General features: G+C 34.7%; 2 protein-coding genes across 7 annotated transcripts in view; one reads left to right on the plus strand and one right to left on the minus strand.

The window, feature by feature from the left end:
- The window catches only part of LOC136844415 (uncharacterized), a 38,559-nt gene extending 24,344 nt beyond the window's left edge, over window positions 1–14,215 (plus strand). The window contains exons 11-18 of the mRNA XM_067113588.1: window positions 713–805; window positions 1,860–1,994; window positions 2,238–2,326; window positions 2,541–2,779; window positions 2,943–3,061; window positions 4,686–4,835; window positions 12,135–12,248; window positions 12,373–14,215. Of these exons, the coding sequence (XP_066969689.1) occupies window positions 713–805; window positions 1,860–1,994; window positions 2,238–2,326; window positions 2,541–2,779; window positions 2,943–3,061; window positions 4,686–4,835; window positions 12,135–12,248; window positions 12,373–12,408 (975 nt within the window). The 3' untranslated portion in view covers window positions 12,409–14,215. The remainder of the gene's footprint in view (window positions 1–712; window positions 806–1,859; window positions 1,995–2,237; window positions 2,327–2,540; window positions 2,780–2,942; window positions 3,062–4,685; window positions 4,836–12,134; window positions 12,249–12,372) is intronic.
- Window positions 1–15,960, minus strand: part of LOC136844412 (GRIP and coiled-coil domain-containing protein 2-like) — a 415,740-nt gene that overhangs the window by 194,107 nt on the left and 205,673 nt on the right. The gene's annotated exons all lie outside the window — the stretch shown is intronic.

Consider the following 15,960-nt stretch of genomic DNA (forward strand, 5'->3'; position numbering starts at 1 on the left):
TCCATTTGCATACACTCACACACTGGTGGCCAAGAAAATTTCTTACAAAACACAGCTGGGCCATTTATATTTTGTATGCATTGTACTTGGCTTGGCAATCTGGTCAAATTTTTCAGACTGCTATGTCAACTGCAAAAGAGTTTAATATCAAAATCAATGAACAAAAAATCAACAGAAAAACTACAGTAATCAACCTGCTGTATCAACTGAAGTCATGATATCTCAGTGCATTGAGATAGGTGAAGGCACTCATCATACCAGCCAAAGCAAATACTGTACTACAAACTGAGAAAGTGGTACAACCTTTTTAGAATAGAATATAGAATTTAGGCCAAAGGCCAAGCCCTGGGACCTATGAGGTTAGGAGAAGGTGGAAAGTAAGATGGAAGAAAGAGAATATGAATGGCCGTACCAGTAAAAGGAATGAAAGGGGTCACGGCTAGGGGCTGAGGGGATGCTGCAAAGAACCGTAAGTAATGCCTACAGTGCACTGATGGCACTGCCCCTCTAAGAGACAGCCTTTTTATTTATTTTTTCACAATTTTGATAGTCAGAATTAGGATGCATCTTTGAGTTCAGATCATCTTCAGTGCCACATAAGATGGTAGATTTATCATTGTCTTTGTTTTTATAATTTTTTAATAATTTTCCTCTTATTGCAGTTGTTAATTCAGTGAAAAATATAACTTTTTTTTTTCTCATTATACTACAGATGCTGGTACCAGCAACTGCAAGTGAGTTGAGAGCTGCAGGAAAATTTACTGTTTCTAGTCAACAGAGTGGTACCAAAGCTGTTCAAATCAAGGTAAGATGTACTTATATTTCTGTGGTTGAAGTATGTTACAGGTACTGTTGCAATTGTGTTACACCAGTATTATGGCACTTGGTATTTCTGAACTAGAAGGGATTCGGGTATGTGAGTACTGTAATTAAATTTCTTGCAAGAAAAAAGCTATGTTTTTAGAACTAAACCTGTCCCAATACTACAAAATTGTAGTAACATTTTTATTTTAAAGTATCACTATGTAAATGTGTGGAATTCTGTAGATTTGATTGCAAGTAGGTCTTTGTAATTTAATCAGGGTCATATATTTCATATTATTTTGTTTCATATTGGTTTTTAAGAGGTAATCACTTGATTATTGGTGTGTTATGCCTCTTGTGCCTTTCATGCTTCTGGTTTGAATGTGTTAGTATTCTGTTTTCTAATTTCGTGGCTTGTATTACCTGGATTTGCGATCTTTGTGCGTGCTGTCCCTGACATTCCAACTTGAATTATTCTTTGTCAGATTTTTAGATGGTTTAAAAATTACATAGAATCATAAGAAGGTATGTGGGAGGCTCATGTATTTTTATAGTTTTAAGTACATTTGCTCCCCTTCAGATCAAGTTATTGCCAAAATTCCCAATTCATTTACATGTATATTTTTCACTCAAACTTGTACAACCTTTTATTATGGTTCTTTCAGTATTTACATGTCTGCTTAAAACTGTCAGTATAGTAGTGTTGGGGACAATTTTCTGATAAAACCATAAAGCTATAAAAAACTGTACAGTACTTGTATTACACATCTCATGAAGAAAGCCAGCTTTACATGAAAAATTGAAAACTGACTTAACTGAGAGGGAAGTATTACAGATGCTTAAAATAGATAGATGCTAAAATGACAAGGAGTCAGAAATGAAAAGAATACTCTTATTAACCCAGAGGGTTTCTTTGGTTATTCTGTTCAGATGAAGCATGGTATGAAGCAATTTTTTTTTTTAGTGATATGTGTGTATTTTGTGATCAATACCTGTAATTAGGTTATGATATATATATGGGTGCTTGAACTCTTAATCTGATGATTACCTTTCAGGTGCCTGTAGTAGCAACTGTGATTCAGCGCATTGCCCCAGATGGTCAGGTGCATATGGATGTTGAAGCACCAGCAGAGGAAGAAGATTCACTGGATTCCATGGGTCTATCTATAGATTCTGCTGTAACTGATAAGGTGCAGTTTGTAATTGTGTTAGAAACCTTTAGCACGTTTAATGTAAGGCTTGTCATACAGTTAATTGAAAGCTTCAGGTAACAGTCGACAAATACTCAGAGAGATGAATGTATTGATTAACTTTTGAGTCATGAGTTAAATTATGCTGTTAAGTTGCAAGTTATGAATATATGTTTTACTGATTTGGCTTTGGGTAGACTTTTAGTGTTTTATGATAATTTTTTGTATTTATATTTGTTACAGGTTTCAACTCCTGCTTCAGTTGTTAATGACTCAGAACATAGTTTGCGAGTTGGTGCAAGACTTGTTATGAATCCGGATGTCATCAGACCGTAAGTTTATATTGCTTTTGCTTTGGTTTCTTATTATTTGAATTGTGTATCAAATAACACTGTTTTGATTTGAAACTAGGAACTTAAATTTTATATTATATTTCAACCCACTAGTTTTTTATTTGTTCATATTTATGCACTTCAGGTTATGCATGTGAAATATGCAAAATGTATTTTCTTAGAAATAATGGATTTTTTTATTTTCATTGCTCAGGTCAATAACTGAACCAGTCATGGAAGGTGAAGATGATGACCATTCTGTAGGCTCCCCAATGGCCACTGGAGATGACAGCATCATAATAGGTGCTGTAGGAGGAAGTGAATCCATGAGTTATGCAATTGACCAAGATGCTGCCATTGCCGCTGGTACCAGTGATGGCAGTGAAGGTATCAATTCAGTTGATCTCCTTGCAACAGCTGTTAACTTGGTATCTCAAGCTCATATATCTAAAGGTATGGGGTGTAAATCAGAATTTTGATACTCAGGATATGAAAGCGCTGTGACTGCATTTGAAAAGTAGTTTTATTTTTGTTGCTGTGAAAATGTATTTAGCATTATTTTAGAACTGGACAAAATGTTTTCACTGTGATTATCTAGGCTTCTCTGTCATTTCAGATATTGATGGTATTCAGTATTTGAGGCAAATGAACATGGGTGAATATGAGGTTGTCCCACCAGATCATGGTCAAGCAACACACATCATGAATGAACATGGTCATATTGAGCAAATAAAGGTAAGGTTAAGGTTAAGGTTAAGGTAAAGGTGGTAGCTCAGTTGTTTTTGCCCAGACCTCACAGTATGGAAGTCCAGAGTTCAAGCCCTGCTCAAGGCATTATAGAGTGACTGGTAAAAACAACCACAATGCCCCTGTGAGCTAGAGATGGAGGGTTTTGAGGGAGATTGTAGTGTACCTGCTGAGTTGTCAATAGATACTTCCAGATATCCCTGGTCTAAGCCTGGGAGGAGAGGGGCCATGGGCACTGGTATTGTGTTAATATATTTGGTCTCTAGGACAGTGTGCGTCAGTGCTACTCTTTAGCAACCTTTAAACTTTAATGCTTTAGCTGACATGTTTTTTGATATATATGATTAATATCTATAGATTTTTTATGAGTTTCCCATCACCATCAGTGCAAATGTAGGTCATGTAAGATATGAATATATTGCTTCCCCATTGTGACATGGTTGCATTGAAAATAAAAAAGTCCCATATACACAAGCTTGACCTTTGTGTAGAGAGATCAAAAGGAATCAAATGAAAAGTATAAGATAGAAAGCAGTACTGTATTGTAAAGTGCTAAAAGAGACAGTGAATAGATCCTTTATTGCCATAACGTGTGCCACACAAGGCATACTGTAACTGACAATCCCTTATTGTCATTAGTATGATTCAAACATGTTATCTGCACAGTGTTAGCTGTAGTAAGCCTTAAGAAATGTTTGTTGGCAGCTTTTTTTCTTAGCTGCAGCATGCAAGTGAAAACTTTAGGTTCCGTAAAGATAATATAACAGCACCTTTTGGAATTCCTACTTTGGTCAACATCATAGGCACTTCGTTTATTGCAAGGGGAGATCCTACAAAATTGGCTTTCCAGGCTTTCAGTAGATCACCCAGAATCTTATGGCAGCAAAATTCTGGATAAACCCAACATGTAGTATCGAGCACTGTTTCCAGCTGTACTTTTTTTTAAAAAGCAGTACTGTATACCTATTGCTTAAGATGTTAATCTTAGTTGCTAGAGGTGCCATTTAAGGTTCGTTGTTAAGTGATGAACTATTAACACCCATCTTTGTATGTCTAACTCAATGGAGTTGACATAGATATGCATCACGTTTCAGTTGCCACTCTGCTAAGTAGCTTTTGACATTTGTAAAAGTAAAATCTAGTTTCATTGAACATTTGCAAACCATCAAATAATTTTTATTTTTTCCAAATAAAAACCTTTACCTCATATTAAGCGTACTGTACTGTCCATCTATGCCTCTTGATTGATAATCACTTCTTATTTACAGTCAAGATAAGAAACCTTTATAAGCAGGTAATATTAGGTCTACTTTCTCTAGTGTTAAAGGAATCACCTATCATTTGCTACCACTTCACAAGTTTCAACAGGTGTTTGGCACTCCGTTGCTGTGCCATGACCAGGCATTAATGCATAAATATAAGTAATAGGCATGTGTCTGTGAGAGAAATAATATAAAATTTTAAATTTATGTAAGCACAAACTTATTTGTTAAGGAAATTCTGCACATGAAGGTTTCGGAGAATCATCTTACCTATATACAGTCCTTTTCAGTGATTAGATATAAGATTATGCTTTGTTTTGCTTACCTACTTAGCTGGAACTTTCTTTCAGATGGTGGATGAGGCTAGTACAGTCACCATGGAGCAAGCCAATATTACTGCTTTAATGGATGCACTACAGAGTGCAGGATATCATATTGGAACTGGCAATCAGCAAATTATTATTAATGCTGATGGTCAAGCCATGGTTGTTGATCAGCAGGTAAGAACTACTAGAATTATAGTGGTCAAGTGGGCTTTTATATATTTCTGTCAAAGAAGTGGGACGTAACACTGTATATGATTTTAATGGTCTGATTAGCTGTTGAATAATGTAATAATGAATGTAATAATTTTGTTGGGTTGAGGGAATTTTTAATACCTATGGTATGTGTGACACCTATTACAAAGTGGACAAAGTGAACCTTGTAAAACCCTCCCACTTTCTTGATGAAAAGGCATGGGATTTGGAGAAGGGATCATCCTGCACCGACCAACAGAAAGTGATGGTTCTTGGTCTCCGTGTGGGTCGGTTGTCGACACTATGCTACGGCGGACTGCTCATGCGCATTAATCACTTCTTCTTCTAAGCAGGTTCTGACGATGGAAGAATCTGCACACACAGCCTTGCTGTAAAGATTTGGGAAAATGCCCCCCTATCTTTGAGTCCATTAGACACTCCATCAAGTGTTACAGTGTTTATCACTACGACACATTACCTGGCCATGAGACCAGCTATAAGAGAATTCTTTGACATTAGTTTGGTCACCATGGAGCTCTGGTAGACCATGGAAGGGTAATTCCTTGAGGACTCAACAGTGACTACCAAAAATAAGTTTTCCTACGTCAAAACCTGTTTTTTGAGAACTCTGGGTAAGCTGACATAAGCTTTTCATGATTTTCCATTGAGGGAACAGGTTCTTTGGTACCCATGAACAGGGTTGGGTTATTGAAGCATGCTTTGTGTTACCTATAATAGTCAACCCCAGCCTACAGGCAGTCCCAGCTTACTGGCGGCATCGGTTAACGCTGTTTGGCTAGTGGCGTCGTTAACCGGATTTTTGGGGCCAATCTCCGGTTAATGGCACCGTTAAGTGGGGATTTCGGCACCAATCTCTGGTTAACAGCGCTGTTAGGTGGGGATTTCGGTGCTGATCTCCAGTTAATGGCACTGATATCTGGTTAATGGTGCCATTAAGTGGGGTTTTCAGCCCCATTATCTCCGATTTTCTGTTAGCAGAGCTTAGCCAAGGACAGAACCCCCGCTGTTAATCGAGGACTGCCTGTATTTGCGGTTCAGTATTCATGGATTCACCTATTCGCAGATTTTTCTGTGGAACATAACATGCTTATTTAAATATTTAGGTACAGTACTTAACTATTCACTGTACTTGAGAATGTACCAATGTTACCCCTATAAGTCAGAAAATGCTGTAACTCGGAACATTGTAATAAAACTTTATAAAAATGAGAGTGAGAGAGACTTATATAAGCCTGGGGAAAGAAACAGGTTTTTAAGCTTTGCCCTGGTAATAAACCAGTTTTCTCCCCTCCTTATAGTGAACCCTCCCGATGGCTACAGCTCCCTAAACCGGGTTTCTCTCCTCGCTATTGCACCTACAGCTGTGCTGTTCAGAATCCTAATTATGGCGCTTAAGGCACCACAACTTTGGAACATCAGTTGTAACCTGGAACTGATTTTTTGATGAATATACAGTAATACCTCGAACTTGCGCGATTCGAGTTGCACAAATTCACAGACACACGAATTTTTCATTGGAACCTAACTAATGGTCATACACGAGTTTTTCACAGACACGAGAACATTTGCGAACACTGAGAAACCCAGCAAAAGTGTTTGTTTATAATTTTTTTATGTTAATTTATAAATTTTCAAGCTTTTATGTGTAAATTAAATAACATTAAATATTATTAAAAGTAATAATTTCTCTTTCTCTCTCTCTTTTAGTGAGATGAATTTTTATGGTACATGTATACAGGTATGTTTATTTGTATGATAAATAAACTTTTTACCTAATAATAAGTACTAATTTTCAAATAATAAGATTAATAAAATAAAAAAATAATAATGATAATAATAAAACTGTAATTACAAAATTCATATTATTTTGAACAAACAAATTCTTTCCTCATCTTTTGTAAGAAGGAGGTGAAGGCAAAAGCTGTCAGACATGTCATTTAACATGACAAGACAGGGAGTGTTGCTAATCAGTGGTCAAATTTTTCTTGTAATTCTCTCTCTCTCTCACTGTGTATCCGTAATAATTCATAAAAAATTTCACTCTCTTAAGCAAGGACAACTGTTATCTCTCTCTTTCTCTCTCTCCTTCGAAGTTAGCCAACCTACGTATTACAGCACTGTTTCTCTGTATGTCTTTAACTGTACAGTAGATAATTTTGAATTGATCTAATTTTACCTGTATCGTTTACAAACTGTAAATGTGCCGCTCTAAAACATAGAGCATTTCAGAACAAAGAGAAAGTGACAGAATAAGGGGATTTTGACAAAGGAAAAATCTATTTCTTGGGGAAGACCTGTGTCAGCCAGTGAAATTGGTTCCAATTAGCACATTTCTAGGTTTAAGACTGCTATATATACCAGAGAAAAAAAAGCTATGTAGGATGCTGGAGTTTACTCTCCAGTTGAAACATCTCATACAGATGTCGGTGTATACCGGGGTGAGCTATTACGCTCCACAGGCCTTCGTCAACAGACTTCTCAATTCTCAAAGACCCAATTGGATGAGCCGTTACAAACCTGTAACTGAATACTCACCTGACTGCCAAGTAGGCGTCATCACGAGATTGACACGTCATTCCAAATTTAGCCCCTACCAAACTGGTATTTCACCGGGAAAAAATGAGGGTGGGTCACTGGGTGACACAGGTCTTCCCCAGAAATAGATTTTTCCTTTGTCAAAATCCCTTTTCTGGGTCGACCTGTGTCAGCCAATGAAATAGTAACAGAGAATTAACTATACGAGAGCTTGGTGGCCCGCCTCAGAGAGTACACAAACGGAGCTAAAATAAAACATTTAAAGAAAACTTCACTGTGTTTTAATACAGACAATTCAAACATTAGCACAAAAATAGGATTCAGAGGCACACAGGTAAAAAATTTCATAAATACACAATAAATTTTGAGGTACTCAGATAAAAATTTTTGAATACTAGGTATTAATCCAACAAGTATACTTAATTAAGGCTAACAAAATAAATGACAATGAGGCATTGTGGAAATAAATGGGCTAGGCTAAGGGCAGAACTGACCCAATGGAAAACGCAGGGCAAGCAGGTGAGACAGGGGGTCAGGATTAAATTCATATAAACTAAACTTGAGTTGGACAGGGGACCACACCACCCACTGCAACTGTGGAAAATTTAAGGGTCTAAAAGACTTAAGATAGTGGCGTTTAAATACTTTTGGTGATTTCCAACCCGTTATATTTCTTAGAAAGTTCATCAAAAATTCATATAATGAAAAAAGTTAGTGGAAGTGGCCACCGCACAGAACATCATGGACCTTAGGTACTGATTCGGATTTGCTTGCTTAATGAAATAAAGAATTTGCTGTCTGATGGCTTTGAGTAGTTTTTAAAAACAAGGTTGAGAAGACTTCTAAAAATGGATCACCAGAATGGGGGAGAGAGTCACACCATTTATTTCTTTTTTTAAGGGTAATGTATTAAGCTAACTTTTAAATGAAAATACAGTAACTTTAATTTCATTTAACCCTTAAATGCCGAGCCTCTATTTACAAAAACGTCTCCCGTATGCCGGCGGCATTCGGGAGCTAGCGCCAGCGGAAAAATTTTTTTTCAAAAATCACAGCACGCTTAGTTTTAAGATTACGAGTTCATTTTGGCTCCTTTTTTCTCATTGCCTGAGTTTAGTATGCAACCATCAGAAATAAAAAAATATCATTATCATGTGTAAATATTGTAATATGACAGCTAAAAAACTCATATAATTGTATACAAATCGCTGTAAGCAAAACGGTTAAAGCTAATGAGTTACTTTCTTTTAGTTGTATTGTACACTAAATTGCGATGATTTTGGTATATAACAGATTGTAAAACGATCAAAGCAACACAGAGAAAATATTATCACAAAATGGTGCATGAATTAATGTAACGCGGACGTAAAAAATGTTTTTTCAAAAATTCACCATAAATTGAAATATTGTGCTAGAACTTCCCGTTTGTTGAAAAAATGAAGCTAATTGATTGAATATTACTAGACTGGAAGTTTTTAGCTTACAATTGCAGTTTTGACCATTCGGTCGAGTTAAAGTTGACCGAAAGTCGAATTTTTCTATTTATCGTGATTTATATGAAAATATTTCAAAACCGATAAAGCTACAACCATGATTTATTTTTGTTGTATTGTACATGAAATTGCGCACATTTTCATATATAAAACTTTATGTAACGACTAATATAAAATGGTGCAAATATTACAACAACGTGACGAAAGAATTTCTGAGATGTTCGGCCGAGTTACCCCGTGGACGTAAGGAAAATGTTTTTTTTTTTCAAAAATTCACCATAAATCGAAATATTGTGCTAGAGACTTCCAATTTATTGCAAAAGGAAGGTAAATGATTGAATATTACTAGAATGTAAGAGTTTTAGCTTACAATTGCGTTTTCAACCATTTTGTCGAGTTAAAAAGTTGACCCGAAGGTTGAAATTTTAGCAGTTATCTCGTGATTTATGTGAAAATATTTCAAAACTGATAAAGCTACAACCATGAGCTATTTTTGTTGTATTCTACATGAAATTGCGCACATTTTCATATATAAAAAGTTTATGTAACGACCAATGTAAAGCGATGCAAACATTTTTACAACGTGGCGAAAGAATTTCTGAGATGTTGGCGAGTTACGTGCGCGAACGTAAGGAAAAAGTTTTTGTTCAGAAATTCACCATAAATCGAAATATTGTGCTGAGACTTCCAGTTTGTTGCAAAATGAAGGTACATGATTGAATATTACTAGAATGTAAGAGTTTTAGCTTATAATTGCGTTTTTTACCATTTCGGTCGAGTTAAAGTTGACTGGTTGAAATTTTGGCAGTTACCGATTTATATGAAAATATTTCAAAACTGATAAAAGCTACAACCATGAGTTATTTTCTGTTGTATTGTACATGAATTGCGCACATTTTCCATATATAAAACTTTATGCAACGACTAATATAAGCGGTGCAAACATACGACAACGTGATTTAAAGAATTTCTGGCGCCGGCGTAAGGAAAAAGTTTTTTAAAAATTCACCATAAATCGAAATATTGTGCTAGAGACTTCCAATTTGTTGCAAAATGAAGGTAAATGATTGAATATTACTAGAATGTAAGAGTTTTAGCGTACAATTGCGTTTTTACCATTTAGTCGAGAGTCAAATTTGACCGAAGGTTGAAATTTTAGCAGTTATCGTAGTTTATATGAAAATATTTCAAACTGATAAAAGCTACAACCATGGGTTGTATTTTGCTGTATTTTACATGAAATTGTGCACATTTTCATATATAAAACTTTATGTAACGGCTAATATAAAGCAGTGCAAAAATTACGACAAAATGATGAAAGAATTTCTGAAATTTTCAGTGATTACAGCGCGAAGAAGGAAAAAGTTTTTCAAAATTCACCATAAATCGAAATATTGTGCTAGAGACTTCCAATTTGTTGCAAAATGAAGGTACATGATTGAATATTACTAGAATGTAAGAGTTTTAGTTTACAATTGCGTTTTTCGACCATTTCGGTTGAGTCAAAGTTGACTGAAGGTTGAAATTTTTTGTAGTCGACGTACGGTACATACACTTGGCACCCAACAGACAATTTTAGTCGACGTATGATACGTCCAGTAGGCGTTTAAGGGTTAATAGTTAGTTTAATACTGAATTTCCATCTTTTGATATCTAACGTAAGAATAACTTTCTCTCTCCCCGTAATAATTCATAAATAATATAACTTGATATTTCAAGTAAGGACAATATCTCTCTCTCTCTCTCTCGTGTGTTATTCTCTCAGTCTCCGTAATAATTGATAAATAATTTCACTCTCTTAAGTAAGGACAAGCCTTATCTCTTTCTCTCATTCATAGTTAGCGCTCACACATTTTTACAACTTATGAATTCTCTGTATGTCTTTACTTGTACAGTAGATAGTTTAAATTCATCTAATTTGATCTGTATCGTCTACGCATTGTAAATGCGCTAGTGTTGCAAATATGTTCTTAAACATAGAGACATAATAACTAAGAGTTGTATTAGTCAAAATATGAAACAGTTTGTTCACAAAAAAGCATTTCAGAACAAAGAGAAAGAGACGCAGAATAAAGAAGTGTTAAAAAGAGGTTGAGACGATTCTAAAAATAGAATGGTTGGAAGGGGAGAGAGAGAGATAAAATTACAGTAACTTTAATTTTATTTAAAAGTTAACTTAATAATTTGGGAGCATGATTAGGGTCATATTTAGTGTTTAAACTTTAGAAATAAGCATTTATTAGCATTTTTAGAGACCATGCCAAACTTTCGCAAAAATTCACCCTGCGCGAGGGTTTCTGGAACCTACCCTCGCATAAGTTCGGAGTATGACTGTATTTGAAAAAAAGTGCCATAAGTTCAGAACGCCATAAGTCGGAGCTGCTATAACCCGGAGACTTACTGTATACGTTAAAAGAAAACGGTAAGGCTTGAATATTGTATGAAAGAAAATGTGCATGCCTGAATATAGGGGTAACTTGATTAGTTTTCGCCTTGGTAAGGGTAACAGTTGGAGTGTTCATGCATAGCTGTAAGCCATATATTTTTAAGGGTAATATTGTAAGATGACTTTGAAATGATATTAAAGTGTTTTAGGATGATAGTTTAAGGTATATTTGGTGTTTGAATTATTAAAATAGGCAGATGAATGCATTTTTAGAGGGGGTCTCAAGTATTCATGGATTTCAGCAATTTTTGGGTGGTTGTGATCCCTAACCCCCGCGAATACGAGGGGTCAACTGTAAAGCTTTCTCTATGGTTTGACTACTCCTGTTCTTTGGCCATCTGGTTGCTTTTAAGCAGAGCTTTTGGGCAGGCTTGTAACATTTTCCTGAGAACTACTTCATACATTGCTCTGCAGAACCCAGAAATCTTGTGATTGATCTAATGACTCTTTGCTTCTGCTTCCCAGTCTGAAATTCCAATTCTCTTTCTTACTGAAAATCATCCAGTTTTCAAGAGGCAGGTATATTGCCTCTCTTGATCATGCCCCCCCTCTTTGCCTCTCAGTGCTGTATCCTGTTCCCAAAAGGCTTGGCACTGATTAAGGCATTAGGTTGATCACTTCAGTATCTCAGCTTTGAAAAAGTAAATAAGATATAGTTTGGGATATTTCTGTGACAAATTGCAACTTTTCTCTTGTCAAAATTTTGCCTGATTTTTGTTGTTGTGTCAAGTAAGTAGTAATTTTTGTGTAATATTTGTATAGTAATAAGTTTGAATTACATTACAGCAGGTACAGATGGTCATTGATGGGGATATGGAAGGAGTTATTTCATGTGATGGTGTTGTTACTGACGTAGTTGATCCATCATCTGTAAATCTTGTTGTGCACGAAGTTCCAGAGGTATGAGAACCATGTTTTTCAGTTTTTTTTTTATTTACTTTCATATTTCTGACATATACTGTACCTTGTTTCTCTTTCTTGGAGACAAGACTGAGAAATAACCTGAAATTCTTATGCTTTACAGGGAATACATCCTAATGATGGTGATGAAGAAAGCTGAGAAGGCAGTATATAAATAAAGCTGATGTCTAAAAAACATACCCTTGAACTGTGGAAGGATTTTGAAGTGTTTAAGATCCTTTGTACTACAGTAGAGGTGAGATGGAACTGACAGATTTCCTTTTCTTTTTGGCTGTGATAGTTTAAGATTGATCCAAAGTCTCAGAAGAATGTAATGTTAATTAATGAAAGAATGGTTCTTAGGCTCAGAATGTGTTATGTTATCACTTTGTTATTGTCAGAACAATTCTGAGACTCAGAATCTTTTAGTGACAATTCCGAGGCTAAGAATATGTTACTGTCAGTTGTTACAACTGGATAAACTGATATTCAGTAACTGCCATAAACACCAGTTAGGGGCGAAACTAATTATGGTGGCTAGGTTGTCATATCTGGTTTGAAATTGCTAGTGATATGAAAAATTTAAAAGATTCTTATTCACGGATGGTTTGTTGATATATTTTTATAGCTTTGTATGTAATCATGCATGTAGCAATTTTTTCTAATAAGATATACCAATGTGAATCACAGTATTTCTACTTAACTTTGCTGGTTGTGTTTTTTGATAAATATTGTACCAGCTTGTATATGTCAATCTCAGGATGTAGCGGTAGAGGCCATAGAATTATCTGGGATATTTTAAAAGTATAGGGGATTTAGTTTTTGTTGTCAGTTGGTACCATAGAATTTTGGTTCTTGTAATAAGTCACACATTATGCACTGCTGTATGGTAATATTTGTTGTACATAACAAAAGTGATTATTTTAATGTTTACAAATACCACTTTACCACATACGATAAAAAATAATTAATTATTTTGTTTAACTTAATACATTAATTTCAAAGAAGCTATGAATTGTTCTTATATACAGTTTGAATGTGCTATAATTATTTGCCTTTTATGTGGGTATGAAAAGGAATATTATGCAGTGTGTCAGTTTTGATAATTTATTAAAGTATTTTTGAGGAAGTAATGATGGACCATAAATTGGTGTGAGCAGTAGTTTTGGTTCTGTACAGTATTGTAAAATTTTTTTTAATCCTGAGACATTCCAGCATTGTGTGTGGTTTAGACTTCCTGAGTCTGTTAAGTCCAAGTTATTGGTGAATTCGCAGGTAGAAAATGATGTGATGAAACATGGTCATTAAAATTTATTTTATTTTTTATGTTTAGAAATCAGGATTGAAGGTGAAAATGTTTATTAGAAATCATAGAAGCCAATTTAAGGAGCAATTATTGTAATTGACTGAATTACAGTGGTTTTCATTCAGTAAATTCAAAGAGATTTATAACTAAGTGCCAGGCAAATAATAAAAATTACAAATTGCTTGAGAGGCTGATCTTAGCAGGGTTTACTTTTACAGTGAGAGAGAAACAAGCACACATTGTTGTAGTAGGTTTCTGATTTTTGTATAGTACATGAATTGATATATGAAATATTGTAGTGGGCATAACCCATTAAATAATGGTCCACGACATTGTTTAGTTTCAAATAATGTGTATACCGCTATCTTTTTGTACAGTTCTTAGTTTTAATCCTTGAGATGAAAACAATCATTCCCTCCGTCAATAGATTTTCATTTTAGTGTCATTCAATCACCATAGTCTTCATCAAAGTATGAACATTGTGCTTTACACGTATTTATAAATTAGTTTTTTATTAAAGACCCAATGAGGGAATGGATGAGCATGTCTTGAGTGTAAATTTACCATTTACACTGGAGGATTTTATTTTAGATATATTTTTACCCTTTTAAAATTAATTTAAATAAAAGAAAGGACCAAAGGACAAGATGAAAAATAAAAATTATTAGAGCAAAAAATAAGATAACAGAGGATGTGAGGACATAAGAAGAGGATTAAAATGAACAGAATTGATAATTTATTAAAACATGGAAGGCATTCAAAGTTACAAAGGAAGCAAGGAAGTAAAGCTGTTGAAGGTATCAGGGTATGAGCTAAGACTTTTATGAGCAACCACACTTCATTGCCTGTAGATATAACACATTCTTCAGCATTTTACATGTAAACAGCACAGCAGAACAAAGTGATAGTACATGGACTCATACAATCTCCTTATGTTCCTGTCAGCCATGTGGAATGCTCAACTAAATATATTATACAGGTTACACAATCCTTTATCCGAAATCCATGGGGCCAGATGTGTTTCGGATTTTTGGAATTTTTCGGGTTTCAGAACTGCGGGATCAGGAGCATAATCAAACATCACTACTGCAACAAAAAAAAAATTTTTTTTTATGTTTTTTCCATTATAGTTATTTATTCATAATAGTTTATTATTATTTATATATTAATATACTGTTAAATGAATGTGATATAGCTAAGATCATCAATAATAAAATAGTGGGACAATTAAGACCATATGTTCACTAACATATAATTTTCAACAAAAACATTCAGTAAAATGCAAAAATATACATAATCAGAATAACTGTAATTCAACTTGTGAATTTTAACGATAAGTAAAACTATAAAATACATTTCATCATATCGATCTTGAAGAGGGTTGTTCTTTATTGTCACTATGTCATCATCAGTTTGCAGTCACACATTTGATCACTATGACAGTGTGTTGGATTTTTCATATAGTATATTAAAGTTAAAATTATTGTTAAATTCTCGTTTTCATGAAGAAATAATTATATCAAGCAAATTACTGAGCAATTTTTGCCATCAGCAGTCAAATAATCACAATCAAGGCAATGTTCAAACTTAGTGCCGTTATTGGTTAACAGATCCCCATGGCAACCAGCCAGCCAATCATATTTCAGCTGTATTCTTTCTGAGAAAGAACGTTTTGCCCTCATGAAGCTGACGATGACGCATGTGTTTTGAATACAGTACATACATAGTTTTTAATAGTGTATGCATTTTACTGATTACATGAAGAATAGAATGAATACCTTCTCATTACTTTGAGTGCAAAATTGTTGGTTCAGATTCTTCTGCAACAAAAGAAAAAAAATTTTTTATTTTTTTTTGCTTCAGAAGATATTTACAGTAAACCCCCCGTATTCGCGTTCTCATGATTCGCGGACTCACGCATTCGCAGGTTTCTCTGTGGAACATATCTAGCCATAATTCGCGGAAAATTCGCCCATTTGCGGTATTTTTCACTGAGAAATATTCACTAATTACTGTATTTTCATATAATTTTCATGAATAAATGCATTTTTTGTGATAAAACTACTAAAATACTCAGGTATAAACAATTTTACAGGGTTTTTCTTGTGCTTAAACTATCAAAATGGGCAGTTCTAAGTGTTTTTAGAGGGTTTTTAAGTATTCGCGGATTTTAGCTATTTGCGGGGGGGGGGTGTACACATCCCCCACGAATATTGGGGGTTCACTGTACTAACGCTGCATTGACATACCTTCAAAACAAAATTCATCTCTTTAATTTCTCAAGGAATGTTAATCCATTTCTGTTTACCTGCTGGTCACACCTTTTATAGTCCATGCAACTGACGAAAAAAAAAAAAAAAAAATTTTTCTTCTAAAGATGTATTACCTGTACTGCACATTTTTTAA

This window comes from Macrobrachium rosenbergii, chromosome 12 (assembly GCF_040412425.1).
Source record: "Macrobrachium rosenbergii isolate ZJJX-2024 chromosome 12, ASM4041242v1, whole genome shotgun sequence".
Taxonomy (NCBI): Eukaryota; Metazoa; Arthropoda; class Malacostraca; order Decapoda; family Palaemonidae; genus Macrobrachium; species Macrobrachium rosenbergii.